The sequence below is a fragment of the Mandrillus leucophaeus genome, unplaced genomic scaffold (assembly GCF_000951045.1).
Source record: "Mandrillus leucophaeus isolate KB7577 unplaced genomic scaffold, Mleu.le_1.0 Scaffold11, whole genome shotgun sequence".
Taxonomy (NCBI): domain Eukaryota; kingdom Metazoa; phylum Chordata; class Mammalia; order Primates; family Cercopithecidae; genus Mandrillus; species Mandrillus leucophaeus.
Window position 1 is genome coordinate 1,394,202 of NW_012099209.1, and position 23,460 is coordinate 1,417,661.

The following is a 23,460-nucleotide window of genomic DNA, read 5'->3' on the forward strand; positions in this document are numbered from 1 at the left end:
ACAGTGGGCACAGCGCACCCAAGAAGGGTCCAGGAGTCTGCAGAAACAAAGGGTCCCCAACCTCAGCCTCCTACTTCCTGCCTGCCTCCTGCCTGAGCTTCCAGGAGACTGAAGGCACTGCTTGCAGCTTCAGGTCAGCCAGAGAACAGGGTTGTGGATGCCCCCAGGCCAGCGCTGGCAGGCGCCCGAGGGAGCATCTAGGACCCTGAGGTGCAAGTAAAGGGCCTGTAGGTGCTTCTAGGAAGGATGGGGACCTAGCGTGTGGATTTTGTCCTCCCCAGGATCCTGGGGTGTGACGTTGAGACTTAATCGACAAGGCTTCGGGACATGGATTAAGAATTAGCTGTGTCCTTGAATTACACGTGTTTAAGACCGCGGCGGTGTTTACAATTAAAGACTTCTGAGGCCCCCACGGTGTGAGTTGAACACTCCCCTGGGGCCCTGGAATATGTTTTTAAGAACGAAAGAGGTTTTGGGGCTTGGATTTAGGACAAGCTGGGGCAAGAATTCAGCCCACGCGGGCCGTGTCTGTGGACTGGGATCTTTTTGGTCCCCGAGGGTAGAGAGTCTGCACGCCATCTAGGGCTCGGGTCCTGCTATCTTGCGAGCCATGCCCCACGGCTGCAGAACACGTGTGTTTCCTAAAAGGAGAGGGGGTGGGGTAAGGCCTGGTTGTCATGGAGACAGCGGGGGGGGGGGTCCCTGGCGGGCTGTTCTAGCCCCCATGTCTCGTTGACCGTCGCCTCTCTGGTCCGGTTGCCTCTCTATGGTCGTGGCTCCTGGAAAAGGGTCCGCCTCAGCTCTGCAGGCTGAGCAGCTTCGAGGTAGACAGGTGGGAAGAGGGGCGGGGCCTAGGTCCTATGGGGGCCGGAGTGAAACCCAGGAGGTGGTGACTAGCCGAAGCCTGAGGGCGGGGCCAGTGACCAGGATAGAACCTGAGCCTGGGAGCATGGGCTAGGGCCGGAACTGGGGTGGGGCTTGAACGGATGGGAGGGGTCTAGTTCCGGGAGGGGCGGGGGGGGCGCGGTGTGTGCTTGTGGGCGGGGCCATATAATCTAGCCTAGGGGGTGGAGCCTGGCTGAGAGGGGCGGGACTCGGGGGAGAGGGCCTGCGTCTGTGGGCGGGGCTAGAAGTATAACCTAAGGGCAGGGCCCCGTGAGTGGCGAGAAAGCCACGGGGTAGAGGCAGGACCAGAAGGAAAGGGGACAGGACGTGAAGGGTAATTCGGGGATCAAGGATACAGGCTAAATGCAGGCATATGGCGAGGCCGGACAGTGACCGACAGGGTGGACTTGCTGGCTCTGGGGGCGGGGACTGTTGTAAGATTGGCAGGGAAGGATGGACTCAAAAATATGGAATAGAGCTGACCCAGGGTCAGAGGCGGAGCCTGGCCAGGACCTGGCCAATCCCAGGCCTAGGGCCGGGGTCTGGTTCCTAGTTAGCGGGCGGGTGTTAAAGCCTGGAAAGAGGGCGATGCCTGGCTTGAGGAGTTGACCAATCCCAGGCCTGGGGGCGGAGTCTGACCCGGAGCACCCTTCCCGGGCTCGCGGCGGGGCGGAGCCGAGGCCTGGGGGCAGGGCTCACTGTAGGGGCGGGGGCGGTCGCGGGCGGAGCCGGAGTGGCCCGCGGCCTCAGCGCTCTCTGTCTCCCCAGGATGCGGGCTCCGGGTGCAGGCGCGGCCTCGGTGGTCTCGCTGGCGCTGTTGTGGCTGCTGGGGCTGCCATGGACCTGGAGCGCAGTAGCGGCGCTCGGCGTGTACGTGGGCAGCGGCGGCTGGCGCTTCCTTCGCATCGTTTGCAAGACCGCGAGGCGAGACCTCTTGTGAGTGTTGACGGGATCCGCCAGGGCCGGGAGTGGGGCTGAGGGCTCTGGGGGCGCACGGTGCGGGGCTGGGTTGCGAAGACAGCTTGGAGGGTCCGGAGAGCTGGGGGTGCTTTGTAGGTTGGGGGTGGGGCTGGGCCGAGGGGCGGGGCCTGAGAGGGTGACCAGTTGGGGGGCTCTGAGGGCGCTACAGGGGACACTTTAAGGATTTCTCGAGGGAGATGAGTAGCCTGCAAGGTACTTGGAGCGTTGCAGGCTGCTCAGGAGATGATCTCAGGGGCTTGGGGGGGCAACTTGGGGGTCTTTGGGCTGCTGGTGGAAGTTCCAGGGAGCTGGGGCTGACTGGAAAGCCGTGGTGGTGTAGGGGTCTTTTTGGAGCCTTGTTAACTGTGAGAGACTTCAGGGGGCTCTCCAGTAGGTCACCGGGGCTCACAGGGACGACCCAATAGGTAGTCTCTGGGGGTTGCCAAGACACTTTGGGTCTATCTAGGGCTTTTGAGGGATGAGCGAGCTGCTTAGGAAGTCTACAGAGGACTTGCCGGGTTTCTGAAGGTGTGTATTTCCTCCGGACCGTTTCCAGCTGGGGCACTGTTTGAGATTTTGGGGTCTGTGTGGGTCTTTGGGTTTAGGAGTTGTTCGGAGTGTGTAGGGAGGCTGCTGCGTATTCCAGGTCTTGTTTGGGGGTCTGGAGACCGGGACACTGGGTTCATGCTAGAGGGGCAGATTCTGGTGTCCTGTGCAAGGATCCTTGGAGGGTTTTGGCCGTGTCTCTGAGGGGCTTGCTCAAACGAGCCGTTGGGGTCCTTCTGGGGTGAAACAGGCATTGCTGGGGGTTCCTATCAGAGCAGATCTCAGGAACAGCACCACGTGGGAGCAGGTGAACGCAGGCTAGCAGGGCAGGGTTCAACACCTTCACAGCTCCTTGTAAGATGGAGTTGCAAGAGGGACTGAACCCACTGTAAGGAGGGCACAGAGGGTGTGGAGATGGGAAGGATCCCACCGTAAGTTGACTGGTTCTGAACTTTCTAAAACTCACCCCTTCTCCATGCCATGGCCCCCTGCCCCCGGCCCCTTGGTTGTTCTGATGTGGAAATCTGACTGTGCCCTCTGCTCAGACACCTTCCACGGCCAACCCTTGCTTGGCAGAAGGAAGACTCAGCCCCTAGCTGGCACTCAAGGTCCTACCATCTGTTCCCTGCCCACCTGCCACTCCCCCATCCATATGTTCACCTGGTCTTCAGAAAGACTTGCAGTGTCTCAAGCTGCCTAGAACATACTATCCAGAAGTGGTGGAAATAGAACATACTGGGCCCCTTTTAGCCAGGGCCAACTCTCCCTCTGGGAACCTTTGCCGAATTTTCCTGCTTAGCACCCTCCCATAGCTTCTTGTTGCCCTTAGAATTGAGGCCATACTGGCCGAGCGTGGTGGCTCACACCTGTAATCCCAGCACTTTGGGAGGCCAAGGCAGGCAGATCACGAGGTCAGGAGATCAAGACCATCCTGGCTAACATGGTGAAACCCCATTTCTAATAAAAATACAAGAAATTAGCCGAGTGTGGTGGTGGGCGCCTGTAGTCCCAGCTACTCAGGAGGCTGAGGCAGGACAATGGCGTGAACCTGGGAGGTCGAGCTTACAGTGAGCAGAGATCCCGCCACTGCACTCCAACCTGGGGGCGACAGGGTGAGACTCCATCTAAAAAAATAACAATAAATAAATAGAATTGAGGCCATACTCCTGAGCATGGCACACAAGGTCCCTGACCATGTCCCAGCCTCCACTTTCTTCCCTCTTGTCACCCTTCCGGCTGCACTTACCTCTTATCTATTGTTTGTCTGTTTGTTTGTTTGTTTGAGACAGAGTCTCACTCTGTCACTCTGTCGCCCGGGCTGGAGTGCAATGGTGCGATCTCGGCTCACTGCAACCTCCACCTCCCAGGTTCAAGTGATTCTCCTGCCTCAGCCTCCTGAGTAGCTGGGACTACAGGCATGTGCCACCATGCCTGGCTAATTTTTATATTTTTAGTACAGATAGGGTTTCATCATGTTAACCAGGCTGGTCTCAAACTCCTGACCTCAGGTAATCCACCTGCTTTGGCCTCATAAAGTGTTGGGATTACAGGCTTGAGCCACCATGCCTCGCCACCCGCCCCGCTTTTTTTTTTTTTTTTGAGACAGGGTGTCCCCTCTGTTGCCCAGGCTGGAGCAGCCTCCATCTCCTGGGCTCAAGCAATCCTCCCGCCTCAGCCTCCTGACTAACTGGGACTACAAGCACCTGCCACCGCTCCTGGATAGTTAAAAGAATGTTTTTTTATAGAGATGGGGTCTCACTATATTGCCCAGTCTGGTCTGGAACTACTAGCTTTAAGAGATTCTCCTACCTCAGCCTCCTGAGTAGCTGGGATGACAGGTGCACACCACCACACCCGGCTAATTTTTGTATTTTTTGTAGAGATGTGGTTCTGCCATGTTGCCCAGGCTAGTCTTGAACTCCTGGCCTCAAGCGATTGCCCAATTTCAGCCTCCTAAAGTGCTGGGATTACCGCGCCCAGTGTGAACTGCTTTGAACCATGTTGTCTGCTTGAGGACTTTCAGACACCCAGATTGTATGGTTGGAGTTGCACACTCATGTGAGGTTATGAGTCATTGATTGAGATTTCACCCCTTCCTCCTAGCAGCAAGGTCTGAGATACCAAATTTCCTTTTAGCTCCTGGAGTGTGTATGTTAAGGAAAGATCTTATTTTGATTTCCAATTCACCTTTACGTTGAATGGGCATGCTTTGAGGTCTTATCAGACTCAAACCTGCCTTGTCTGACACCTAAGCTGTCCCCCTCCTGGGGCTACAATGACATTTTGGCCTCTGGTTGGTCCTTATTTTCTGGTCACCTTGTTGCTACATTAATAAAAATTTAACTCGGCTGGGTGCAGTGGCTCACGCCTGTAATCCCAGCACTTTGGGAGGCTGAAGTGGGTGGATCACCTGAGGTCAGGAGTTTGAGACCAGCCTGGCCAACATGGTGAAACCTTGTCGCTACTAAAAATACAAAAATTAGCCAAGTGTGGTGGTGCATGCCTGTATTCCGAGCTGCTTGGGAGTCTTAGGTAAGAGAATCACTTGAACCCAGGAGGCGGAGGTTGCAGTGAACCAAGATCGCACCATTGCACTCCAGCCTGGGCAACAAGAGCAAAACTCCATCTCAAAAAAACAAAACAAAACAAAGATTTAACTCATGTAACCCACTGTTTTTAGTTGTTTTCTTTTCTTTTCTTTTCTTTCTTTGCTTTGGGATTAGACGTTTCTTGTTTTTTTGATAAAGTCTCACTCTGTCACCCAGGCTGGAGTGCAGTGGTGTGATCATAGCTCACTGTAGCCTCAACTTCCTGGGCTCAAATGATCCTCCCACCACAGCCTCCCAAATAGCTGGGACTACAGATGCGTGCCACAACATCCGGCAGATTTTATTTATTTTTTGTAGAGGAGAGGTCTCGCTATGTTGCCCAGGTTGGTCTTGAACTCCTGAGGTCAAGAGATCCTCCTGCCTTAGCCTCCCAAACTGCTAGGATTACAGCTGTGAACCACCACATCTGGCCTGCCTTCTTGCGTTTTAATCTTGGGCCTCTTTCTAGACTGTGGGCCCTATAGGGGCACAGAAGGAGACTGTGTCAGTCTTGGTGCCACTTTGATCCTGTGCCCCACTCAGGATTGGCACACAGCAGTAGCTCAGGACATGTTTGTTAGGGTAGGTGGAAGGCCATCCCTTCCTTCTTGAGTTCACCCAGGCTCATCTCTTCCTCCTTTCCAGCTCTGCTCCCATGGGACCCGTGGGTGTCTCCCCTGGGGACAGGGCAGGAGGTGGGTCCACTCTAAGTTCCTGACATGGCTTGACATACTTGCCTGTGGGTGGCAGCTTTGAAGATGGCCCCAGGGATCCCTGTCTCCTCCTATTCCTACTTGCATGGTCCCCTCCCTTTGAGTGTGGGCTGGACCTAGTGACCCCCTTCTTTTTTTTTTTTTTGGAAATGGATTTTCGCTCTGTCACCCAGGCTGGAGTGCAATGGCGCGATCTTGGCTCACTGCAACCTTCACCTCCCGAGTTCAAGTGATTCTCCTGCCTTAGCCTCCCGAGTAGCTGGGATTACAAACATGCACCACCATACCTGGCTAATTTTGTATTTTTAGTAGAGGCGAGGTTTCTCCATGTTGGCCAGGCTGGTCTCGAACTCGCAACCTCAGGTGATCTGCCTGCCTGGGCCTCCCAAAGTGCTTGGATTACAAGTGTGAACCACCGAGCCCTGCCTTTTTTTGTTTTTTTTTTTTTCGAGTTTTGAGACGGAGTCTCACTCTGCCACCCAGGCTGGAGTACAGTGGTGCGATCTCAGCTCACTGCAACCTCCAGCTCCCGGGTTCAAGCAATTCTCCTGTCTCAGCCTCCCAAATAGCTGGGATTACAGGTGCCCACCACCACACCTCTATAATTTTATATTTTTGGTTGAGAGGGGGTTTCACCACGTTGACCAGGTTGGTCTCAAACTCCTAACCTCAGGTGACCCGCCCGCCTTGGCCTCCCAAAGTGCTGGTATTACAGGCTGAACCACCGCGCCCGGCCCTAGTGACTCCCTTCTAATGAATAAAATACATCAGAAGTGATGGAGGCTGGGTGCAGAGGCTCATGCATGTAATTCCAGCACTTTGGGAGCCCAAGATGGGAGGATTGCCTGAGGCCAGGAGTTCAAGACCAGCCTGGGCAACATGGTGAGACTCCATCTCTACACACAAAAAATTAGCTGGGGGACTGGGGCTCTCCTGTGGTCCCAGCTACTCAGGAGGTTGAGGTGGGAGGATTGGTTGAGTCCAGGAGATCAAGGCTGCAGTGAGCCATGATTGCCCCACTGCACTCCAGCCTGGGTGAGGGAGCAAGACTCTGTCTTGAAAAATGAAGGGATGCTGACAAATCCCATTTAACACGTGAGAGAACCAAGGCACGGAGAGGGGAGGTCATTTGCCCAGGAACACACAGCTGAGGAGGCACAAGACTCCAGAGCATATGCTCTTTAGCCACTGTGCCACACTGGAGTACTGGGGGTGCTACATTTAGACCTTGGCTTCAGAAACGATTTCAGCACCCTGCCCTGACTCTCCTAATGTGTCCTGTACTTCCTGCATGAAATCTGATCGTATTCATCCTTGTTGATTTCTTCCGCCCCGGAGTCCTGGGCCCAGAGCTGGACAGTGGGCTCATTGTCCCCAGGCTGGGGGTGGCTTGAGCAGCTGCCAGGCAGGGCTGCCCAGGCATGTGGCTGGAACCAAGTACCGGAATCCACTGCCTGCCGGTGTGGGCGTCCTTGAGAGAGAATGAGCGAGACCAAGAGACCGGGGAGGCTGGGGGTGAATCCTCGTGTTCCTGCATCTAGCCCTCGTGTTCAGTCCGACAGTGACCAGCTGTGGCCTCAGTTCCTGTTTCTTGTTGTTGTGCTGCCTCTGGACGGGCAGCCTGCTGGCAGGGGCTGTTTCCTGTGGTTACTCCCTCAATAACGCCCCTCTCCTCATGGGTGTAACATTTGTACCCCATCATGGGATTCTTGGGGTACTCTGTCAAATTCACTCACAGGAAGCCCTTAGAGCAGAATTGGGTGTATAATAGATGCTCCAGGCCGGGCACGGTGGCTCATGCCTGTAATCCCAGCACTTTGGGAGGCCAAGGTGGGCTGATCGCCTGAAGTCAGGAGTTCGAGACCAGCCTGGCCAACATGGTGAAAGCTCGTCTCTACTAAAAATACAAAATATTAGCTGGGCGTGGTGGCGGGCATCTGTAATCCCAGCTACTCAGGAGGTGGAGGCAGGAGAATCGCTTGAACCTGGGAGGCAGAGGTTGCAGTGAGCTGACGTGGCATCACTACATTCCAACCTGGGTGACAGAGTGAGACTCCATCTAAAAAAAAAAAAAAAAAGGAAAAAAAAAAGACACAGACATTGGGCATCTGCTGTGTGCCTCATGGGCACTTGGCCTGCCACTGGGTACATCACCAGCACTTGATAAATGCTTTGTAATAAGTCTGCCAGGGATTAGAGGGACCCCGTGAGGGGGCTTCGTGTCTGGGTTGTTCTGTCCTCAAATTGCTCTGTGACCTTGGGTGTGTTAATTCCCCACTCTGAGCCTGCAGTTCATTCGTTATTTGACAGATAGGATCTCAGGCACCTATGCTGGAGGATGGATATAAGGTTAGCACAGGGTATGGCAGATAGTAGGTGCTTAATAAACACTGAGAATGATCATCTGTTTTTGTTTTTGTTTTTTTTTGAGACATGGTCTTGCTCTGTCATCCAGGCTGGAGTGCAGTGGTACAATCTTGGCTCACAGCAACTTCCACCTCCTGGTTCAAACAATTCTCATGGCTCAGCCTCCCAAATAGCTAAAACTATAGGTGCCCACCACCACGCCCGGCTAATTTTTGTATTTTTAGTAGAGATGGTATTTTGCCATGTTGGCCAGGCTGGTCTCGAACTCCTGACCTCAAGTGACCCACCCACCTTGGCCTACCAAAGTGCTGGGATTACAGGTGTGAGCTACCACGTCTAGCTGAGAATGATTATCTTGGCTGCTCTATTTATTGGTTGAAGGGATGAGCAGTGCCTTTTTTTTTTTTTTTTGAGACCGAATCTTGCTCAGTTGCCCAGGCTGGAGTGCAGTGGTGCGATTTCAGCTCACTGCAACCTCCACCTCATGGGTTCATTCTCCTGCCTTAGCCTCCTGAGTAGCTGGGATTACAGGCGCACACCATGTGTGCCAGGGATTACAGCCAGGCACACCATGCCTGGCTGCTTTTTTTGTATTTTTAGTAGAGACGGGGTTTCACCATGTTGACCAGGCTGGTCTTAAACTCCTGACCTCAGGTGATCCACCCGCCTTGGCCTCCCAAAATGCTGGGATTACAGGTGTGACCCACCGTGCCTGGCCCTCTTTCTTTCTTTCTTTTTTTCTTTTTCTTTCTTTTTTTTTTTTTTTGAGACAGAGTCTCGCTCTTGTCGCCCAGGCTGGAGTGCAGTGGCAAAATCTCGGCTCACTGCAACCTCCAGCTCCTGAGTTCAAGCAATTCTCCTGCCTCAGCCTCCCAAGTAATTGGGATTACGGGCGCCTGCCACCACGCCTGGCTAATTTTTTGTATTTTTAGTAGAGACAGGGGTTCACCATGTTGGCCCGGCTGATCTCGAACTCCTGACCTCAGGTGATCCACTCACCTCGGCCTCCCAAAGTGCTAGGATTACAGGTGTGAGCCACCGCGCCCGGCCTAAAGCATTTCTTGTTTGTTTGTTTGTTTTTAAAGTTCATTCTTGGCTGGGCATGGTGGCTCACACCTGTAATCCCAATACTTTGGGAGGCTGGGGCTGGTGGATCACCTGTCAGGAGTCTGAGACCAACCTGACCAATATGATGAAACCCCATCTCTACTAAAAACACAAAAATTAGCCGGGTGTGGTGGTGGGTGCCAGCAACTCTGGAGGCTGAGGCAGGAGAATTGCTTAAACCCAGGAGGCAGAGGGTGAGCCAAGATTGCGCCACTGCACTCCAGCCTGGGCGACAGAGTGAGACTCCGTCTCACAAAACAAAACAAAACAAAACAAAAAACATTTTATTCTCATTCATCTAATAGCAAGTGGTGGCCTGCCCGCCTCCACACAGTCATTCAGGGACCTGACTCCTTTCACTGAGGGCTCTGCAGTTCCCTGGGGCCTCTGCCGCTAATATCTACTAGCGAGTGGGGAAGGGGAACTTGGAACCCTCCATCTGGGCTTGGCATTCGTCCCTACACCCCCCATCCACTGGCACATCTCCTGGCCCTACCTGGGACAGGGGCAGGGGCACTCCCTCCCCAGTTGGGGGCACATGCTAGAAACTTCAGCCATCTGTCCCTGGTGCCACCCAGTGACCTGGGGGCGGAGCAGCTGCCCAGCTCGGGGCTGGACCCTGGGGGTCCTGGTTGGGGTGGTCTGAGCATGAAGAGTCCAGGCTGGAGGCAGTGGGGGATGGTGTCAGGTGCTCCAGACGTCCCAGGGGACAGAAAGGAGGATGGGATCAGGCCCCAGCTCCCCCAGGCCAGCTGGGGTATGGGGGAGGACAGGGTGACTGGTTTATTATGCTTTGAGAATCTACCTACTTCTTGGCTGGTTGGTAAATGGCCTTTGCCCTTGGTCCCCTGAGAGACCCAGCCACCAAAAGGCTCACCATAGACCTCATCAAAGCCCCTGGCTGCCCTGGGGTCCTCCAGGGGGGAGGCTGAAGCTCCCGAAGGCCAGGCCGGGCAGGGCACCAGTGACGCTGTCCCCTCCGTCCTCCCTCCCAGCGGTCTCTCTGTGCTGATCCGCGTGCGCCTGGAGCTGCGGCGGCACCAGCGTGCCGGCCACACCATCCCGCGCATCTTTCAGGCGGTGGTGCAGCGACAGCCCGAGCGCCTGGCGCTGGTGGATGCCGGGACCGGCGAGTGCTGGACCTTCGTGCAGCTGGACGCCTACTCCAATGCGGTAGCTAACCTCTTCCGCCAGCTGGGCTTCGCACCGGGCGACGTGGTGGCCGTCTTCCTGGAGGGCCGGCCCGAGTTTGTGGGGCTGTGGCTGGGCCTGGCCAAGGCGGGCATGGAGGCCGCGCTGCTCAACGTGAACCTGCGGCGCGAGCCCCTGGCCTTCTGTCTGGGCACCTCGGGCGCTAAGGCCCTGATCTTTGGAGGAGAAATGGCGGCGGGTGAGGCCAGGCGTGGGCATCAGGTGGGCGGGGACCCAGGACTGGCCCCCGGGCGGGCGGGGAAATGCTGCACCCCAGGCCTCGGAAGGCGGCCGCCCTGGACGTGACCATGAGGTGCACGGTCTGGGTATGCCACGGGCAGGGAGTTGGTGCATCCCAGGCCTCGGGAGGGGGCCTGTCCCGCGGTGACCATGATCCGTATGTTGGGGACCACAGCGGTGGCCGAAGTGAGCGGGCATCTGGGGAAAAGTTTGATCAAGTTCTGCTCTGGAGACTTGGGGCCCGAGGGCATCTTGCCGGACACCCACCTCCTGGACCCACTGCTGAAGGAGGCCTCTACTGCCCCCTTGGCACAGATCCCCAGCAAGGGCATGGACGGTGAGTCAAGGGTGGGACCCCTGCCCTATCCCCTGCCCTATCTCCTGGTTCCCTACCCGCCCAGGCCCCGTCCCCAACTTCCAGGCCCCACCCCCAATGCTCAGGCCCCATCCCTAACACCAGTATCTCCTACAGATCGTCTTTTCTACATCTACACGTCGGGGACCACTGGACTGCCCAAGGCTGCCATTGTCGTGCACAGCAGGTGAGGGACCCACAGGCATAATGCCCTCAGCTGCTGAGAGTGACCCAGGCTACCTTGCCAGCCCGACCTGCCCCTCTGGGGATAGAGAGGACAGCCACTGTTTCCTGAGCACTTGTTCTGTGTCCAGACCAAGGCCAAGCCCTCCACGTCTAAACTCATTGCAACCCTCGTAACTGTTTGGGGCTGAACAAAGGCATTACACCCATTTTCACACCCATCTTGGGACCCGGTTGCCCTGTGCCCACTACTCTGGGACCCCTCTCATCCCCCTACCTGTTCACCACATCCATCTCATCAGAAAAACTCGTCCCCTCCATATGTCTACTTTTTTCCGTGCCCCCCACCTGGACCTGTGCCGGGACCTCCTCAGGCTCCTCCTGCTCCCCCCCACTCTCCTCCACCCACCATAGCCCGGTTCCTGTAAGCAGCTACGGGAGGGTTGAAAATCCTAAATCAGACCTCCCCTGTCCCAGTCCTCCCTGCACCTGCCATGACCCTCAGAATAAAACCTTCTCTCGGGCCAGGCACGATGGCTCACGCCTGTAATCCCAGCACTTTGGGAGGCTGGGGCAGGCAGGTCATTTGATGTCAGGAGTTCCAGACCATCCTGACCAACGTGGTGAAACCCTGTCTCTACTAAAAATACAAAAATTAGCCAGGCGTGGTGGCACATGACTGTAATCCCAGCTACTCAGGAGGCTGAGGCAGGAGAATTGCTTGAACCCGGAGGCAGAGATTACAGTGAGCTGAGATCACGCCACTGCACTCCAACCTGGGTGACACAGCAAGACTCCCTCTCAAAAACAACAACAACAACAAAAACAAAACAAACAAAACCTCTCTCAGATCGTGTGGCCTCTGCCACTTCCCTGATGTCATTTTCCTCCCCTTCACCCCTTGCTCACTCCTCAGCCCCCCAAACTCTTCAAACCCATACGCTCCTTCCGGCCTCAGGGCCCTTGCTGTGCTGTGCCTGGGCACTCTTCCATAGCTCACCGCCACAGCTCTTTCTTGCTAGGTCTCAGATCACACTTTACCTCCCCAGACAGGATTCCCCAACCGCCCTGGCTGCGTCACCATCAGCCCCTCTATGCCCTTTGACCCTGTTATATCCCTCGTGACACCTAACACCACCAACACTTGTTCGTTGCGTGTTTCCTTCCTGCCAGCCTGCGAACCCATGCGAACGGGGCTGGCTTTGCCTGAGTCCACACCCAGCATGCTTCCCCATGCCTGTACCCTGGGGGATTTAGGTCCCAGCCTCTGCCCTCCCGGCTCCCCCTCCCCCTGCAGGTACTACCGCATGGCAGCCTTCGGCCACCACGCCTACCGCATGCAGGCGGCTGACGTGCTCTATGACTGCCTGCCCCTGTACCACTCTGCAGGTACTACGGGGCGGCCTGGGTAGGGAACGGTGGGTGGGGGCGGGGGACCCCTTACCGAGGCCACCCTCTGCAGGAAACATCATCGGCGTGGGGCAGTGTCTCATCTATGGGCTGACAGTCGTCCTTCGCAAGAAATTCTCGGCCAGCCGCTTCTGGGACGACTGCATCAAGTACAACTGCACGGTCAGGCCCTGCCCTGTTCTGTCTAGACCCGGCCCCTCCCCTCCCAGCAAAGCCCCACCTCCTCCTGGTCAGGCCCTGCCCTCTCCCAGCCAGGCCCCGCCCCCGACCAGGCTCTATTCCCTTAACTCCCTTCTGTGCGCCCTCCTGCCCACCTGCTGGCGCAACCTGCTCCCCGGTCTCTGGGGGTGGGGTGGGGAGCGGGTGTCCAGACCAGGGCTAAACCCTCCATGTGTAAACTCAATGCAATCCTGTAACTGCTTGGAGGGTGGACCCATTTTGCAGCTGGGGAAACTGAGGCTTGTAATGAGGCTGGGATTGGGCCCAGGGTGCCTGAGCTCCTTAAGGCAATGCCTTCCCCATGCCTTGTGCCCTGTGGGTCTTCCCTGCTGCTGACTGTAGAGAATTGAGACCCTGGGACGGGAAGGGCGATGAGGCTGGGGCTTCCAGGTGAGGAATGCGTGAGTGGGAGGTGGAGGCATCTGCTGTCCCAGAGAGGAGAGCAGGCGGAGGTTAAGAGCAGGAATTCTCCTTTCCCCTCCGTGGTGAGAGGAAACCAGGCTGAGGGTTTCAGTGCTGTAACCGGGGGCAGGATACAGGAAATACAGGTGGGAGGTACAGGAAACAGGTATGGAGCCCGAAGGGAATAGCAAGGCTGGCCGGGAAGGATTGGATGTGAGGTTGTCCAGGGACTCTGGCAAGTTGGCAGATGTAGATTGGACAGATGGGACCCAGAGAGGTTCAGCCACTTGTCCAGGTCACACAGCTGAGCAGGGGTTGGAGGCTCCGGGCTGAGCATCCTGGGGTACACCACAAGGTCCACAGCTGTGCTTGGCTCCGCTTTTAAGGAGTTTCGGTTCTGGTTGGTGGGTGGGGGGGGTAGTCTTGGGAAAATTACTAATCTGCATGTTGAAATGCAAAAGTATATTTTTATTTTGTTTATTTATTATCATATATTTTTTTGAGACAGGATCTCACTCTGTCGCCCAGGCTGGAGTGCAGTGGCACCATCATGGCGCACTGCAGCTTCGACCTCCTGGGCTCAAGTGATCCTCCAGCATCGGCTTCCCAAGTAACTGAGACTACAGGTGCGCACCCCCACGCCTGGCTCATTGTTGAATTTTTTTTATAGAGAAGGGATTTCGCCATGTTGCCCAGGCTGGTCTCAAACTCCTGGGTTCAAGCAATCCACCCACCTCAGCCTCCCAAAGTGCTGGGATTACAGGCGTGAGCCACTGTACCCAGCCCAAAAGTATCTTTTACAAAAAATTATAGACAGTAGCAAATACACATAGAAGTGGACAGAAAAGTATAGAGAGTTCTGGTGCACCCCTCAGCTGGACCCAGGGGCCGTCAGATACCCTGTCCTGCCCCTCCCCCCGTCCCCACATCCTCCCCTCGGCAATGGCGTAAAGCATCCCTCAGACAGCATCATGTTTCCTGGGTAGCTGTTTCGGTATAACCTTTGAAAGATGAGTATGTGTTTTTTCAAATTAAAGTGAAATTCATATAAATTAGCCATATTAAAGTGAATAATTTGGCCAGGCACAGTGGCTCACGCCTGTAATCCCTGCACTTTGGGAGGCTGAGGTGGGCAGATCACTTGAGGTCAGGAGTTTGAGACCAGCCTGGCCAACATGGTGAAACCCCATCTCTACTAAAAGTACAGAAATGTAGCCTGGCGTGGTGGTTGGTGCCTGTAATCCCAGCTACTCGGGAGGCTGAGGTGGGAGAATTGCTTGAACCTGGGAGGCAGGGGTTGCAGTGAGCCAAGATGGCATCACTGCACTCCAGCCTGGGCACGACAGAGCGAGAAATCCATCTCAAAAAAAAAAAAAAAAAATTGGCTGGGCATGATGCTGCGTGCCTGTAATCCCAGCTACCTGGAAGGCTGAGGCAGGAGAATCGCTTGAACCTGGGAAGCCGAGGCTGCAGTGAGCTGAGATCGTGCCACTGCACTCCAGCCTGGGCGGCAGAGTGAGATTCCATCTTTAAAAAAAAAAAAGGTCAATAATTTGGTGGCATTTACAATGTACAATCACCATGTCTATCTAGATCCAGAACATTCTCATGCTCCCCAAAGGAAATCCCATCCCCAGTTACTCCCCATTCCTCCACCCCCAGCCCCTGGCAACCACTAATCTGTTTCCCATCTCTATGATTTGCCTGTTCTGGACATTTCAGATCAGTGGAGTTAGACACTGTAACCTTTTGTGTCTGGTAAGGATTGTTTTTAAGTGACAGTGATTTATCAGTGTCATTAGGAATCTGGACAGTGGCTCAATCCTGTTTCACAATATCAAAAATGTGTTTTTTCTTATTTCCATAATTAAACACACAACCACCATTATGACTGGTTGATGTGTCTTGTAAGAATTCTTGGCTAAGCACAATGGCTCATGCCTGTAATCCCAGCACTTTGGGAAGCCGAGGTGGGAGGATCACTTGAGCCCAAGAGTTGAAGACCAGCCTGGGCAACATAGCGAGTCCCTCATCTCTACAAAAAAATTGAAAATCTAGCTGGTTGTGGTGGGTTGTGCCTGTAGTCCCAGCTGCTTGGGAGGCTGAGGTGGGAGGATTGCTTGAGCCCAGGAGGTCAAGGCTGCTATGAGCCATGATTGTGCCAGTGTACTCCAGCCTGGGCAACAGAACAAGCCCCTATCTCCAAAAAAAAAAAAGAAAGAAAGAAAGAAAAGAAAAAAAGAAATGTTTCATTTGTAGGTGCCTTTTCTCTTTCTGTCTGTCTCTCTTCCCTCTTGGAGTTTATTACAGAAATTGAGATAGTGTCCAGACTAGGTTTGACTCTTAACATTTGGGGCTGGATCATTCCCTGGGGTGGGAGGTGTCCTGTGCATTGTAGCATATATTTAGCAACATACCTGGCCTCCACGCACCGGATGCCAGTAGCAGTCCCTTTCCCCCAAGTCGTGACAATTAAAAAAAAAAAATGTGTCTAGACATTGCTAAGGGTCCCTGGGGGACAGAATGGTCCCCGCTTGAGAATCACGGGTCTAGATATTTTATCGGCTTCAAACTCAACTTTTTTGGCAAAGATTCCTTATGGGTGGTGCGGTGTCCTCCCACTGGGAAGCCCGTCACGTCTGATGGCCTCTCTTTGTCCTTGACATACCATCTTACATTGGTTGCTACTTACTGTCTCCGGGCCCTTGGAAGCTCATTCTGTCAGTTTCCTAGAAGTGGAATTTTGTGTCAAATAAGGCACACAGTGAACATTGAGAGGCTCTTTAAGAAATAGAGGATGGGAAGTTAGCCAGGCGTGGTGGCAGGCGCCTGTAGTCCCAGCTATTTGGGAGGCTGAGGCAGGAGAATCCTGTGAACCCAGGAGGTGGAGGTTGCAGTGAGCCGAGATCACGCCACTGCACTCCAGCCTGGGCGACAGAGTGAAACTCCATCTCAAAAAAAAACAAAAACAAAAACAAACAAACAAAAAAACCAAACCAAACCAGAGGACAGAATCTCTAAACGTGATGTTCAACAAGGACACAAGGAGAAAACAAGAGCATGCACTTATTTGGATTCAGAAATTACATCTCCTGATTGCAGCGTAGGGAAACTGCTTGCTGCTGAGTTATCTGTAAAAGCAGTTGCAGTGTAGCCATTCTCATGGGGGCAGGAGGTTATAATCTAGAAGCTTACTGACTTTTTTGTGTGTGTTTTTTGAGACAGTTTTGCTGCATCTCCCAGGCTGGAATGGAGATGTGTGATCTCAGCTCACTGCAACCTCCTTCTCCTCCTGGGTTCAAGTGATTCCCCTGCCTCAGTCTCCCGAGTAGCTAGGATTACAGGGGTCCACCACCAAGCCTGGCTAATTTTTTGTATTTTTAGTAGAGATGGGGTTTTGCCATGTTGGCCAGGCTGGTCTCGAACTCCTGACCTCAGGTGATCTGCCTGCCCCAGCCTCCCAAACTGCTGGGATTACAGCCATGAGCCACAGCACCCGGCTTTTGTTTCTTATTTCTTTCTTACTATACATGTACTAACAAAAAAGGGAAGGTGGAGCCCCCATGGTGGAGGCTACCTGCCCAGCCCCAGGTAGCCCTTTCCTTTTTTTTTTTCTCTTTTTTGAGACGGAATCTCACTCTGTTGCCCAGACCGGAGTGCAGTGGCGTGATCTCGGCTCACTACAACCTCCACCTCCCAGGTTCAAGTGATTCTCCTGCCTCAGGCTCCTGAATAGCTGGGATTCAGGCATGTGCCACCACTCCCGGCTAATTTTGTATTTGTAGTAGACTTGGGGTTTTACCATGTTGGCCAGGCTGGTCTCGAACTCCTGACCTCAGATGATCCGCCCGCCTTGGCCTCCCAAAGTGCTGGGATTACGGGGATGAGCCACCGTGCCCAGCCCCCGGTAGCCCTTTTTGTCGGTGCAGCTGCTGGCATCCCCCCTGTGCAAGCTTCCAGCTTCCTTATCTGTTTGCAGCCCGATCTTCCAGGCTGCTTTTTGTTAGAAAATAAGTGATTTCTTGGGCTGCTTTTTGTTAGAAGGGAAGTTCTACCAAGAACTCTTTTTTTTTTCAAATAAAAAAGAAATAGGCAACGTGGAGTAGCTACCCACCTGCATAATAAGAGATTGGGTTGGGGGCTACCAGAGACTTGTACCCTATGTGGATGGCACACCTGGTCCTCACCGGTTTTTCGCTGTCTATTTAGATCAGATACAGCCTACCTGCTAGCTTGTCTATTAAAATCCTTGCTTTTTTTTTTTTTTTTTTTTTTTTTAACTGAGGCAGAGTCTCGCTCTTGTCCTCAGACTGGAGTGCAATGGAGCAATCTTGGCTTACTGCGACCTCTGCCTCTTGGGTTCAAGAGATTTTCCTGCCTCAGCCTCCCGAGTAGCTGGGATTACAGGCACATGCCACCAAGCCTGGCTAAATTTTCTTGTATTTTTGTAGAGATGAGGTGTCACTACATTGGCCAGGCTGGTCTCGAACTTCTGACCTGAAGTGATCTGCCCACCTCGGCCTCCCAAACTGCTGGGTTTACAGGCGTGAGCCACCGTGCCCAGCCATGTGCCCATTCTTAAACCAGTCATATTAGCTGAGGAGGGGCTGGGCTGATTGGCCAGGTTCTCTCCTGGAGATGGTGTGGACTGCACCACACCTAAGACAGTGGCCCAAGTCTGAGAATGGAGGGAGAGGACCCTCCTTCTTAGGTCCCCACTGTTGGTCAGCAGCCAGTGATCTCGGGTGCACTGTTTCCTTTCTGGGCGTCAGTACCTTCATCTCCAAGCCCGGCTCAGAGCGTGGCGGTGGTGTCTGCTGATCATATTGGTTTAATCATCTGGCGGATGACCCCAGGAAGCCATTGCGGGGCTGGAGAATGTGTGGCAGGGAGGGAAGATGTCCTGCAGGGGGAGCCCATGAGCAGGTGGCTCCGTGGGCACCTGGGGCTCTGTCTAGATGCAGAGCAGCCTAGTGCGTGCACCTGGGAGTGGTTTGCCCAGGGGTGACGCTCTGGCCAGCCCAGGCTCAGCCAGGGGGCTCTAGGTAACAGTGTAGGCTCCAGGCCGAGGATTGCCCTGCAGGGTGTCAACTCTCCTGCTAGTCCTGCCCTGTGTGCCTGCTGAGTCTCAGACAGGGATGTGTTATCGCCAGAAAGCTGTCCGGCAGAATCGAGGGGCCATGAAGGGGTGCGGGTAGGGAGAGGGGGAAGAAGACACTGACTGCATCTGCTTGGATAGAAGTTGCCTCCGGCCAGGCACACGTAGCTCACACCTGGAATCTCACACTTTGGGAGGCTGAGGCAGGAGGATTGCTTGAGGCCAGGAGTTCAAGACAAGCCTGGGCAACAGAGCGAGATCCCCCATCTCTACAAAAAAATCTGTAGTCCCAGCTACTCGGGAGGCTAAGGCTGGAGGATCACTTGAACCCAGGAGTTCGAAGCTGCAGTGAGCCCTGATCACGCTACTGCACTCCAGCAGCCTGGACGGCACAGGGAGACCCCAACTTAAAAAAAAAAAAAAAACTGCATCCTAGGTCCTTTGCAAGAGACTGAACGAGTCCTAGGAGTCAATGTGAACCCTAATGGAGTGTGGATGATTCTGCAGCTATCATCATCCTTAGGCTCTTTCGCTCACAGGATTAGCTCCCTGGGTAGGGCGGTCTAGGGGTCTCTCCTCTGATCCGGGCTCCCCACTGCCTGCCGGTCCCATCACCCACTTCCTCACCCCGTCCCCCAGGTGGTTCAGTACATCGGTGAGATCTGCCGCTACCTGCTGAAGCAGCCGGTGCGCGAGGCGGAGAGGCGACACCGCGTGCGCCTGGCAGTGGGGAACGGGCTGCGTCCAGCCATCTGGGAGGAGTTCACGCAGCGCTTCGGCGTGCGCCAGATCGGGGAGTTCTACGGCGCCACCGAGTGCAACTGCAGCATTGCCAACATGGACGGCAAGGTGCGCACCAGCAGGGCCCCGGGGCAGGTCTCGGAGTTCAGGGACGGCCACTGCCTTCTCTTCCTGGGGCCCCTGGGATCCATAAAGCAGCCTGGACGGCCGGGCGCGGTGGCTCAAGCCTGTAATCCCAGCACTTTGGGAGGCCGAGACGGGCGGATCATGAGGTCAGGAGATCGAGACCATCCTGGCTAACACGGTGAAACTCCGTCTCTACTAAAAAATACAAAAAAAAAAAAAAACTAGCCGCGCAAGGTGGCGGGCGCCTGTAGTCCCAGCTACTCAGGAGGCTGAGGCAGGAGAATGGCGTGAACCTGGGAGGCGGAGCTTGCAGTGAGCTGAGATCTGGCCACTGCACTCCAGCCCAGGCGACAGAGCGAGACTCCATCTCAAAAACAAAAAAAAACAAAAAAAAACAAAAAACCAGCCTGGACTAGCGCGGAAGGTTCCGCCAAGGCGCGCGCAGTACTGGCGTAAGGAGAGTTCCTGGGACTGCCGATGCACCACCAGAGGATTAATGCACAGCATGCAGGAAGAATCCTCCAGCCTGCACAGATAGTCATGTGACTGTGATCCTTGAGTCAGGAGAGTTGGAGGATAGATATGGCTGTGCGCCCTGGCAAGTGCCTCAGCCTTTCTGAGCCTCAGTTTCTGCGTGTGGAGGTTAGTTAGGAGAATAGGGCTCTGGGTACCTTGCTGTTATTTTTGTTGTTGTCGTTGAGACAGAGTCTCGCTCTGTCGCCCAGGCTGGAGTGCAGCCGTGTGATCATAGCTCACTGTAGCCTTCAGTTCCTGAGCTCGAGCGATCCTCCTGCCTCAGCCTCCCAACTAGCAGCAAACAGATACCTTCATAATTAGCAATTACTTACTCTATTAATCATCTCCATTCTGCGCTTCCATGAATCTCCCTCTCCTTTCCCAAGCCCCTCCCATCCAAGGCCAAGAACAGACCATAATAATGATCATAAAGCAAATGTCGGCCGGGCACGGTGGCTCACACCTGTAATCCTAACACTTTGGGAGGCTGAGGCAGGAGGATCACTTGAGCCCAGGAGTTTGAGACCAGCATAGGCAATGTGGTGAGACTCCCTTCTCTACAAAAAATAAAAAATTAGCCAGGCATGGTGGTGGGTGCCTGTAGTCACTGCTACTAGGGGGGCTGAGGCGGGAGGATCACTTGAGCTCACGAGATTGAGGCTGCAGTGAGCTACGACTGCACCACTGGACTCCAGCCCGGGCAACAGAGTGAGACTCTGTGTCTCTAAAAAGGAAAAAAATAAAAAAGCAGCAAGTGCCATGGGGGCTGGGTCCCCAATGCCAAGAACAATGCTCCTTCCTCACTGTGCTTGGTGTTGGATGGCCAGCCCCCAGGGCACTTTTGCTCATGTAGCTCAGATTCCTGCATAGGAAACACACCAGGCCGGGCATGGTGGCTCAGGGCTGTAATCTCAGCACCTTGGGAGGCCGAGGCGGGCGGATCACTTGAGGTCACGAGTTTGAGACCAGTCTGGCCAACATGGCAAAACCCTGTCTCTACTAAAAATACAAAAAAAAAAAAAAAAAAAAAAATTAGCTGGGCTCAGTGGCATGCGCCCATAATCTCAGACTCAGGAGGCTGAGGCATGAGAACCACTTGAACCTGGAAGGCAGAGGTTACAGTGAGCGAATTTGCACCACTGCACTCCAGCCTAGGCGACAGAGGAGAGTCTGTCAAAAAAAAAAAAAAAAACAAAAGGAGCAGGGGAAAGGCAGAAAGAAACACAGCAGACAGGGTGTAGTGGCTCAAACATGTTGGATGAGCATTTGCGTTCATAGAACCATGCCAAGCAGGGTGGCGGGCAGCAGGGGAAGCTCTGCAGTATCTCATGCAGCTGTAGGGCCCACACTGAGGCATGCACTTCCTGCCAGCATGGACGGTTTTGTGGCCCAGGAAGTGGGTGCCAGTGGCACGTCTTCTCTTGACTGAATGCAGGCTGGGAAAGTGGGAGGAGGGGCCCTGAATTGGAGGCGGCACTTACTACCCTGCTTTTGCAGATCAGCCGAGGTCAGAGAGCTTAGAGTGACACTGGACGTGCTAGTTCCAAGCCCCGGGGCAAGGCAGGCAAAGTGTTAGTGAGAAGGACCCCGCATATCCCTGGCTCCTTCCAACTCGGTTCACCCCATCCCAGGTCGGCTCCTGTGGTTTCAACAGCCGCATCCTGCCCCACGTGTACCCCATCCGGCTGGTGAAGGTCAATGAGGACACGATGGAGCTGCTGCGGGATGCCCAGGGCCTCTGCATCCCCTGCCAGGCCGGTGAGCAGGGCCCCCAGGTGGTCCCCCCAGGAGCTCGGGTCCCCACGCGCTGCCTGCCTAGCGCAGCCTGAGCGTGGCCTCCTCCCTAGGGGAGCCTGGCCTCCTCGTGGGCCAGATCAACCAACAGGACCCGCTGCGCCGCTTCGACGGTTATGTCAGCGAGAGCGCCACCAGCAAGAAGATCGCCCACAGCGTCTTCAGCAAGGGCGACAGCGCCTACCTCTCAGGTGCGCAGCCTGCTAGGCCCCGGTGACTGGCTGTACGGATGGGGATCTGCCACCCATCTGCCCCCTTTCTCCTCTGCCAGGTGACGTGCTAGTGATGGACGAGCTGGGCTACATGTACTTCCGGGACCGTAGTGGGGATACCTTCCGCTGGCGAGGGGAAAATGTCTCCACCACCGAGGTGGAGGGCGTGCTGAGCCGCCTGCTGGGCCAGACAGACGTGGCCGTCTATGGGGTGGCTGTTCCAGGCAAGCTGGGGTTGCAGGGGGTGGTCCTGAGGCATGGTTCGGAGGGAGCTCAGCCAAAAGGGGCTTGGAGGTACAGGTGCCCTTGGGCAGTGCACAACCTGGACAACTGCTCATGGCAGCCCAGGAGGAAGCACTGGATCTGGAGCCAGTTCACCTGGGGGATGCTGAGCCTCAGTTTTGTCATCCAGAAAATGGGATCATGAAAGCCCACCTGTCTCAGGGCTTCAACAAGCCAAGCAGGAGCTCCATAAAATGTGTGCTGCTTCCATAAATCTCAGCCCAGGTGGGGAGAGACTGGAAATTAGAGACCAGGGGCTACTGCTTGACAGTGTATCTGGTCCTGTTGGTGGGGAGGATGAGGGGTGCGGTGTCCTCAGCTGAGCCTCTGCCTCCAGGAGTGGAGGGTAAGGCAGGGATGGCAGCCATCGCAGACCCCCACAGCCTGCTGGACCCCAACGCGATGTACCAGGAACTGCAGAAAGTGCTGGCACCCTATGCCCGGCCCATCTTCCTGCGCCTCCTGCCCCAGGTGGACACCACAGGTGCGAGTCTCCCCCACCCCAACCTCTCTCTTCATCCATCAGCATGTCTGTTGATTCGTGTCTTGGTCCATGTCGTGTTGCTCTAAAAGAATATCTGGCTGGGTGCGGTGGCTCACGCCTGTAATCCCAGCACTTTGGGAGGCCGAGGCGGGTGGCTCACCTGAGGTCAGGAGTTCGAGACCAGCCTGGCCAACATGGTGAAACCGTCTCTCTACTAAACATACAAAAAAAATTAGCTGGCTGTGGTGGTTCGTGTCTGTAATCCCAGCTACTTGAGAAACTGAGGCGGGAGAGTTGCTTGAACTGGGAGGCAGAGGTTGCAGTGAGCTGAGATGGCGCCACTGCACTCCAGCCTGGGTGACAGAATAAGACACTGTCTCAAAGAAAAGAATAATAATAAATAATTTCAACATGATTTTTGGTGTGGACAAACAAATCGTATCCAAACCATTTACTTATTCATCCTAGTTCAGGACACTGTCCTGGGACTGACCTAAGGGTTCATAGCCAGCTAGCACTGTGGGCTCACGCAGGTCCTTTCTGCTGTTTTATTTTAGTAGTTACTTATTTCCATTCCTCACTTCCACTGTCATTAAGCATTCTGAACTAGTCAGTGTTATCTTTCCTTTTTCTTTCTTTTTTTTTTTTTTTGAGATGGAGTCTGTCTCTGTCACCCAGGCTGGAGTGTAGTGGCACAATCTCGGCTCACTGCAACCTCACTTCAGCCTCCTGGGTTCAAGTGATTCTCCCGCCTCAGCCTCCCAAGTAGCTGGAACTACAGGCACATGCCATGACACCTGGCTAATTTAAAAAAAAAAAAAAAATTGTTGTCCAGGTGCGGTGGCTCACGCCTGTAATCCCAACACTTTGAGAGGCTGAGGCGGGACAATCACTTGAGGTCAGGAGTTCGAGACCAGCCTGGCCAACACAGTGAAACCCTGTCTCTATTAAAATTACAAAAATTAGGCAGGCATGGTGGCACGCTCCTGTAATCCCAGCTACTTGGGAGGCTGAGGCAGGAGAATTGCTTGAACCCAGGAG

The 23,460-nt window shown here is 54.6% G+C and overlaps 1 protein-coding gene across 1 annotated transcript in view; it reads left to right on the top strand.

Annotated features, from left to right (window-relative positions):
• The first annotated feature begins 1,577 nt into the window (after positions 1-1,577).
• SLC27A1 (solute carrier family 27 (fatty acid transporter), member 1) overlaps positions 1,578-23,460 on the top strand; it is a 23,944-nt gene continuing 2,061 nt past the window's right edge. The window contains exons 1-12 of the mRNA XM_011991157.1: positions 1,578-1,821; positions 10,162-10,556; positions 10,773-10,934; positions 11,070-11,139; positions 12,433-12,524; positions 12,598-12,707; positions 14,889-14,924; positions 18,904-19,113; positions 21,279-21,405; positions 21,495-21,632; positions 21,713-21,877; positions 22,273-22,419. Coding sequence (XP_011846547.1) covers positions 1,655-1,821; positions 10,162-10,556; positions 10,773-10,934; positions 11,070-11,139; positions 12,433-12,524; positions 12,598-12,707; positions 14,889-14,924; positions 18,904-19,113; positions 21,279-21,405; positions 21,495-21,632; positions 21,713-21,877; positions 22,273-22,419 — 1,819 coding nt within the window. The 5' untranslated portion in view covers positions 1,578-1,654. The remainder of the gene's footprint in view (positions 1,822-10,161; positions 10,557-10,772; positions 10,935-11,069; positions 11,140-12,432; positions 12,525-12,597; positions 12,708-14,888; positions 14,925-18,903; positions 19,114-21,278; positions 21,406-21,494; positions 21,633-21,712; positions 21,878-22,272; positions 22,420-23,460) is intronic.